The sequence below is a fragment of the Rhinatrema bivittatum genome, chromosome 6 (assembly GCF_901001135.1).
Source record: "Rhinatrema bivittatum chromosome 6, aRhiBiv1.1, whole genome shotgun sequence".
NCBI lineage: Eukaryota > Metazoa > Chordata > Amphibia > Gymnophiona > Rhinatrematidae > Rhinatrema > Rhinatrema bivittatum.
The window spans coordinates 249,196,331-249,204,995 of NC_042620.1; the positions used below are offsets into that span (position 1 = coordinate 249,196,331).

General features: G+C 47.6%; 1 protein-coding gene across 5 annotated transcripts in view; it reads right to left on the reverse strand.

Moving 5' to 3' along the window:
- The window catches only part of PATL2 (PAT1 homolog 2), a 197,933-nt gene extending 189,527 nt beyond the window's left edge, over positions 1–8,406 (reverse strand). For all 5 annotated transcript variants that reach the window (XM_029606759.1, XM_029606760.1, XM_029606756.1 and 2 more), the window contains exon 1: positions 8,331–8,406. In XM_029606759.1, coding sequence (XP_029462619.1) covers positions 8,331–8,354 — 24 coding nt within the window. In that variant the 5' untranslated portion in view covers positions 8,355–8,406. The remainder of the gene's footprint in view (positions 1–8,330) is intronic.
- Between the last annotated feature and the right edge of the window lie 259 nt (positions 8,407–8,665).

The window sequence follows — 8,665 nt, forward strand, 5'->3', positions numbered from 1 at the left end:
CGCCCGCATACCCAGTGCGGAGACCTCGAAGACCCGCTTAAGGAAAACTTCCAACTTACGATCCTGTGTGTCCCGCAACGCCGCACCTCCCGTTACTGGGATAGTCGTCTTCTTCGTGACCGCCGACACTGCGGAGTCCACCTTTGGGACCTTGATGAGGTCCAGAAAATCTTCGGGGAGCGGGTACAGCTTTTCCATGGCCCGGCTGCTCTTCAGGGAGGCCTCCGGGGTGTCCCATTCCCTGGTGAGAAGTTGTAAAAACGAGTCATGAATGGGAAAGGCCCGAGCCCTCGGCCGGAGTGCCGCCAGGACTAGATCTCCCTTCTTTGAAGAAGTGACGACAGCTGGAGCTACTGGGGCAGACAGGTCTGGTGGCGGGTCCAAATCTAATTCCTGAATGATCTGCGGGATGAGGTCGTCCAGCTCTTCCCTCTGGAAGAGGCGTAGGGTACGCGGATCATCCCCGTCCTGCGTGCCGTCCCCTTGTCCCCCATCTGGGAGGTCAGGTCCATGTCCCGCTGGGTCTGGCACCGCCCCCACTGCCGCGGACGCAGAGCGGACTCGGGTGGGAGGCCCCCGCTCCCGGAGGGTCGGGGGGGGTCCCACAGGCGCTTCCAGCCCCTGCAGATAAGCGGTATGCATGAGCAAGATAAACTCCGGAGAGAACCCCGGCCTGCTCGGGTGTGCTTCGAGGAGCGGCGTGGTTCCTGCACCAAAATCGGGGGAGCACCCCCGCTTGTAGAATCCTCCCGGGATCCGTTCTCCCTCGTGGCCTGCGCCTCAGAGTGTAAAATGGCCGCCGTTCCCGCCAAAAATGACGGAGTGGCCGGCCCGCGCCGCCCGGGCAAAAAAGAGAAATCAGTCAGGGACTGTGAGGTACCTTCCCTCCCGGGAAGGCATCGCGCGCAGATGCCCTCCCGGGAAATCCGGGACCCCGGGTCGCCGCAGGCCGCCTAGCATGACGGCCGCGGCATCGGGATCGCTGTGGGAGACAAGAAAACGGCTCCAAAAATGAGAAAAAGCCTCGGGGGGGGGGGGGGGGGGGGGGCGCCACGCGCACAAAAGCGCCGCTGCGGGGGGGCCCGGTCGGCCCGCACTGCCCGCTGACCGAAAATAGAGGAGGGTGCCGCGGGGGGGCCTTCCCGGCCACACAACCCGCCCCAGACGTCTTTTCCTAAGCGCCGCAGCAGCCCACGAGGAGCTGTAAAATGGCCGCGGGTGAGGGAGTAAACGCGAAGAGGCCGGCTCCACTGGCTTTCGCGGGCACCGGGGGCTGAGCTGTGAAGGGAAAAACTGCAAAGGAAAACCAACTTACCCCTGGCTGCAACGAGAAATAAACAGCAAGGCCGCAGAGAAGAGGCAAGGAAGAGAAGCCACTCCCCAGAAGTTGAAAGGCCCCTGCCTTACTATTTTTTTTTTTTTTTTTTTTTTTTTTTACTTAGTACAAAATTGATACAAACTTGATCCACAAGAAAAAGACAGCAACAAGCCAGATAATCAAGCAAGAAAATGAGAAAGAAGGAAAAAGAGGGGAAGCCTGATTCCCCTACTCGCATCTGCTGGAGTCAGAAGATACTGAACTCCTGCAGAGGGGGGTAGTAGTATATATGGATACGCCCCCTCAAACTTGTGCTGACTCCATCTGCTGGATTGGGGACATAACCCACTGTCTGGACTGATCCAGGTACGTACAGGGAAAGGGGCACTTAGAGAAGATAAGGCCATCGCGGAAAGATTAAATGATTTCTTTGCTTCGGTGTTTACTGAAGAGGATGTTGGGGAGGTACCCATAATGGAGAAGGTTTTCATGGGTAATGATTCAGATGGATTGAATCAAATCACGGTGAACCTAGAAGATGTGGTAGGCCTGATTGACAAACTGAAGAGTAGTAAATCACCTGGACCGGATGGTATAAACCCCAGAGTTCTGAAGGAACTAAAAAATGAAATTTCAGACCTATTAGTAAAAATTTGTAACTTATCATTAAAATCATCCATTGTACCTGAAGACTGGAGGATAGCAAATGTAACCCCAATATTTAAAAAGGGCTCCAGGGGCAATCCGGGAAACTACAGACCGGTTAGCCTGACTTCAGTGCCAGGAAAAATAGTGGAAAGTGTCTAAACATCAAAATCACAGAACATATAGAAAGACATGGTTTAATGGAACAAAGTCAGCATGGCTTTACCCAGGGCAAGTCTTGCCTCACAAATCTGCTTCACATTTTTGAAGGAGTTAATAAACATGTGGATAAAGGTGAACCGGTAGATATAGTATACTTGGATTTTCAGAAGGCGTTTGACAAAGTTCCTCATGAGAGGCTTCTAGGAAAAGTAAAAAGTCTTGGGATAGGTGGCGATGTCCTTTCGTGGATTGCAAACTGGCTAAAAGACAGTAAACGGAGAGTAGGATTGAATGGGCAATTTTCTCAGTGGAAGGGAGTGGACAGTGGAGTGCCTCAGGGATCTGTATTGGGACCCTTACTGTTCAATATATTTATAAATGATCTGGAAAGAAATACGAAGAGTGAGATAATCAAATTTGCAATGACACAAAATTGTTCAGAGTAGTTAAATCACAAGCAGATTGTGATAAATTGCAGGAAGACCTTGTGAGACTGGAAAATTGGGCACCCAAATGGCAGATGAAATTTAATGTGGATAAGTGCAAGGTGATGCATATAGGGAAAAATAACCCATGCTATAATTACACAATGTTGGGTTCCATATTAGGTGCTACAACCCAAGAAAGAGATCTAGGTGTCATAGTGGATAACACATTGAAATCGTCGGTGCAGTGTGCTGCGGTAGTCAAAAAAGCAAACAGAATGTTGGGAATTATTAGAAAAGGAATGATGAATAAAACGGAAAATGTCATAATGCCTCTGTATCGCTCCATGGTGAGACCGCACCTTGAATACTGTGTACAATTCTGGTCGCCGCATCTCAAAAAAGATATAATTGCGATGGAGAAGGTACAGAGAAGGGCTACCAAAATGATAAGGGGAATGGAACAACTCCCCTATGAGGAAAGACTAAAGAGGTTAGGACTTTTCAGCTTGGAGAAGAGACGACTGAGGGGGGATATGATAGAGGTGCTTAAAATCATGAGAGGTCTAGAACGGGTAGATGTGAATCGGTTATTTACTCTTTCGGATAGTAGAAAGACTAGGGGGCACTCCATGAAGTTAGCATGGGGCACATTTAAAACTAATCGGAGAAAGTTCTTTTTTACTCAACGCACAATTAAACTCTGGAATTTGTTGCCAGAGAATGTGGTTCGTGCAGTTAGTATAGCTGTGTTTAAAAAAGGATTGGATAAGTTCTTGGAGGAGAAGTCCATTACCTGCTATTAAGTTCACTTAGAGAATAGCCACTGCCATTAGCAATGGTTACATGGAATAGACTTAGTTTTTGGGTACTTGCCAGGTTCTTATGGCCTGGATTGGCCACTGTTGGAAACAGGATGCTGGGCTTGATGGACCCTTGGTCTGACCCAGTATGGCATTTTCTTATGTTCTTATGTTGCCGCCTAAGTTTTTCAGCTGTACCCCTGGACTCCCCACCTATTCCAGGATGGAGCCGGGACGATCACACAGTACTTCTCAAGTCAGAGCTCTCAGCCCTTCTGCATGCCAGAGCCGTAGAACCGGTTCCCTCGACTCAGCAGGGAGAGGGTTCTACTCCCGGTATTTTCTAATCCCAAAAAAAGACCGGCAGCCTCCAACTTATTCTAGATTTTCGTGCCTTGAACAGATTTCTCCAAAAAAATGGTTCAGAATGGTGTCAGTTGGCACCATGCTTCCTCTCCTACAGCAGGGGGATTGGTTCTGATCTCTGGATCTTCAAGACACTTACGCCCATATTGCAATCTTTCTTCCTCATCGCAAATACCTGCGATTTGTAATGGGACTCAGGCACTACCAATACAAAATACTGCTATTTGGCCTTGCCTCAGCACCCCAAGTGTTCACAAAATGCCTGGCAGTCGTGGCAGCACAGTTACGTCGCAAGGGCGTCCATGTCTTCCTTTATCTGGACAATTGGCTCATAAAAAGCCCGTCCAGAGAAGCCTTCGACACCCTCCACCTCACCATACGACTTCTACATTCATTGGGATTTCTGATAAACTACCCGAAATCCCACTTGACACCGTCTCACCATCTCTCCATTATTGGAGCAGACCTGGGCACCACTGTGGCCAAGGGGTTCCTACCCAATGAACGCGCAACCACGCTATCCAACTTCGCCAGCTCGATCCGCTGTCGGCAAGCGGCCTCAGCTCGCCAACTACTCACCTTACTAGGCTATATGGCGTCAACGGACCATGTCACCCCAATGGCACGCCTAGCCATGAGAGTGACACAATGGACCCTAAGATCTCAGTGGAACCAAGCCAGTCTTGTCCCTTGTCCACATAACCAACCAGCTTCATTTATCCCTTGCCTGGTGGACGCACAAGGACTTGCAAAGAGGTCTTCCCTTCCAGCAATCAGCTCCTCAGGTAACCTTGACCACAGATGCCTCCAACCTAGGTTGGAGAGCTCATGTCGAAGGCCTGCAAACCCAAGGGATTTGGACAAAAGCAGAAGTAACCTGTCAGATCAACTTTCTAGAGCTTTGTGCGATGCAGTACGCCCTTTATGCATTCCGGGACTGCCTGTCCAACAAGGTCGTCTTGATTCAAAACAGACAACAAAGTAGTGATGTGGTACCTGAACAAACAGGGGGGGGGGGGGCACGGGCTCTTACCTGCTCTGCCGAGAGGCTGCACAGATTTGGGCCTGGGCCCTCTCGCATTCTATACTACTGCGAGCCACCTTTCTGGCAGGCACACAGAACGCAATCACGGACCACCTCAGTCTGACATTCCAGCCCCACAAGTGGTCGCTGGATCCCTTTGTTGCGAGCAGAATCTTCCGCCGGTGGGGTCAGCCAGACATAGACCTCTTTGTGTCCAAACACAACCACAAAGTGAAACAGTTCTGCTCCCTACACAGGGACCGGAAAGCACCAGCCGTGGATGCCTTCGCCCACCCCTGGACTACAGGTCTCCTATATGCGTACCCTCCGATTCCGCTAATAAGCAAGACTCTCGTGAAACTACAGCAGGAGCAAGGCTCAATGATACTCATAGCCCCTTATTGGTCATGCCAAGTCTGGTTTCCCATTCTTCTCGACCTCTCTGTCCAGGAACCCCTTCACCTGGGCACGGCACCCAACCTCATTACTCAGAATCACGGCAAGGTGTGCTACCTAAACCTCCAGACGCTGTCTCTGACAGCCTGGATGTTGACAGGTTGATACCACAGCCCCTCAACCTTTCTAGTAATGTCTCTCATGTCCAAGTAGCTTCACGAAAGCCTTCTACATGAAAGTCTTATCTTTCTAGGTGGAAGAGATTTACCTTGTGGTGCACGCAGAAAGGTTTTGATTCCTTTTCCTGCTCCATGCCACAACTCCTAGAGACTCTCTCTGGCACCTCTCGGAATCTGGTCTCCAGACTTCCTCCATACGAGTGCACCTGAGTGCCATCTCTGCTTACCATAGAGGAATAGGGGTGCCCTGATATCGGCTCAACTCCTCGTGGGTTGCTTTATGAGAGGTTTACTACAGCTTAAGTCTCCACTACGCCCACCGGTCGTGGCCTGGGACTTCAACGTGGAACTTGCACGGCTCATGCATACTCCATTTGAGCCCCTGCAGTCCTGCTCAGATACCTCACATGGAAAGTCATTTTCCTAGTAGCAGTTACATCCGCTCGCAGGGTCAGTGAGTTACAAGACCTTGTGACCTACTCGCCCTACACAAGGTTCCTCCATGACCAGGTGGTTCTACGTACTCACCCTAAATTCCTACCTAAGATAGTAACTGCCTTCCACTTAAACCAGTCTATTGTCTTGCCCACTTTCTTTCCAAGGCCTCACACTCACCCAGGTGAGCGAGATCTGCACACCTTGGAGTGTAAGCGTGCACTTGCCTTTTACTTAGACCACAACGCAGTCCACAGAAGTCCACCCAACTCTGTTTCCTTTGACAAAAAAGAACTTGGGAGTTGCAGTGGGTAAGCAGACTCTCTACAACTGGTTGGCAGACTGCATTACATTCTGCTACCAGCAAGCAGGCCTGCCACTTGAGTGACGAGTGAAGGCGCACTCAGTCAGGGCCATGGCAACATCAATAGCATACTACCCTTCAGTACAGATTGCAGACATCTGCAGGGCCGCGACATGGAGCTCTTTCCATACCTTCGCAGCCCATTACTGTCTCAACAAGGCTGGTCAGCAAGACACAGTCTTTGGCCAGTCTGTCCTACGGAATTTATTCCCAGTGTAAAAACCCAACTCTTCCTACCTAGACCCGCTGTGAATTTCAGGCTGCCTCTTGGTTGCCAACAACAGTCTAGTTGTTGTGCCTGTTGCACATTTTTGGGTGCTCGTTGAACTACTATGTTCTAAGGCAGCCTGTAGCTAGCTTTTCACCCATCTGTGAGGCCTACCATCCTGCTTGTCCTGGGAGAAAGCAAAGTTGCTTACCTGTAACAGGTGTTCTCCCAGGACAGCAGGATGATAGTCCTCACGAAACCCACTCGCCACCCCACGGTGTTGGGTTTGATACAGTTTTCTTATTTTATTTTTCGCTCGGTCTTTTTTGCTAAAAAATAGACTGAAGGGGGACCCCGTGTGGCCACAGGGTTAGTTGCATGCTGGGCATGCTCAGTGTGCCAGTCAAAGTTCTAGAAACTTTGACAAAAGTATTCCGTGCCAGGTTCCATCTGATGTCACCCATCTGTGAGAACTAACATCCTGCTGTCCTGGGAGAACATCTGTTCTGTCCTATTGTGTGTGCTTCCTGCTCCAGTCCCTCCTCTCTGCCATACTACTGAGTTCCCAGAAGGCAAGACACACAGGTTGGCCATCCTGACCTAGCCAGAGACAAGATAGGAAGGGAAAAATGGACAGAACTGGATTAGCCATGTAGTTTTTATCTAACACTATATTCTATGCTGCTATGGTAGCAGAGAAACAATGGGACCATGACCAATAGAACTGCAGAGAATAGCAGATGAAAAGCTTGATGCCTGAAAACTAGAGGCAGTAATAAAGAAAACAAAGATGGCTTTATTAACAAGTGTCAATATCAAGTGACTATTCTACTCAGCATACAAAAGATCATCAAATATCAAGAAATGAAATTTGAGACCAAGAAAATGTGGGAGAAGAGTAGAAAAATGGTACCAGTTGTTTTAGGACTATAAAACACTCAAGTGTATCTTAGCATTTTGCCCCTATATTATTACATTGTAGAAGTTCCAGAAATAAGCTATATCACATAATAAAAATAAAGTTGATGAGAACTGGCAGTAAACCTGAGAAATTAATCTCACACTCACCCATCATACCCTGGCTTAAAAATGTGATTCATTCCTGTCCTATAGTTAACAAGCCATTTGAAGACACTGACTTGTTGAAGCAGTACCCCGATACACTAAGTAGCTTTGTTTGCAGGTTATTTTATTTTATTTTTCTTGAGAATTTTAATTTTACAACAAAGACAAGTGTTGTAAAACAGTGGAGAAAAGTCAATGGAAAAGTTATTTTTCGCTGGCTTTTTTTGTTGCCATAACAATGAAATTCCCAGGAAAAATAAAATAACTGAAAATGAATGTTTTTATAAATATATGACCAGAACATCACCAACAGAAGAAAGACCTCCAAAAAGAATGTTTATAGGAGTTGGAGCTATTGGCTACATTAAGATATGCACCTCCTTTTTTACCTGAAACCCAAAACGATGAAAGCGAGGAATACGGCTGAAAAAATCTAGTAGTAAGGAAACAAAATTAGCGTTTTCAAGAAAGCAAGTACTGCCACCTTAAGGAAGCTGGGTCGCTTTTTTTTTTTTTTTAATTTTCCTCGGCATAGAAAAATTTAAAATGGCCCAATATCACCCAACATGCATTTTCAAGCATGTGATTTGCAGTTTAGACTGTTTGGGGTTTATTATGCTGATTTAGGAAGAATACAAAATTCAGGAGGAAGAATGTTCAAGGTTGCAACACCCGCTTGTCTAGAAACATTTTTTTAACTTTTTCCCACCAGCAGACCTACATTTCAAGATAGGAGAGCACTCCCAAATTAAACAGCTTTTCCACATAATTCTTAAGCAAAAAAAGGACATAATAGAACATAAAAAGAAATGGGGAGAGGTGCCTTAAGTTTACCTCGCCTTTTAGACAACCAAACTGAAAAATGCAAAACAATAAAAATAATTTTTCAAGTCCTGACAAAAAGGCAAGTATCCCTCCAAAAAAAAAAGGGAAAACTTACAACATGGTCCAAACCCGCATCCATGATTTAAACTAGGCGATTCACTATTTCCACGTCTACGTAACTAATGGCATCAGCCACCCGCCGAGCGTTTAAATTAGAGAAGCAATGGGAGACGAAACTACTGAGCTTGCGCACGCGTTCACCACGCCCACCAGCCGTACACAGTCCTGGAGCTCGATGTGCGGATGCGGCTGTGCTAAACTAGAACTGAGGGTTAAATTAACCAGTATTGAGGGGGGTTGGCGAGATAACTGTTGTAACTGGGCATATATTTTAATTTCTAAAGGTGAATCCCAAATTTATTTTTGTCACTTTGTGTAATTAGGATGCCT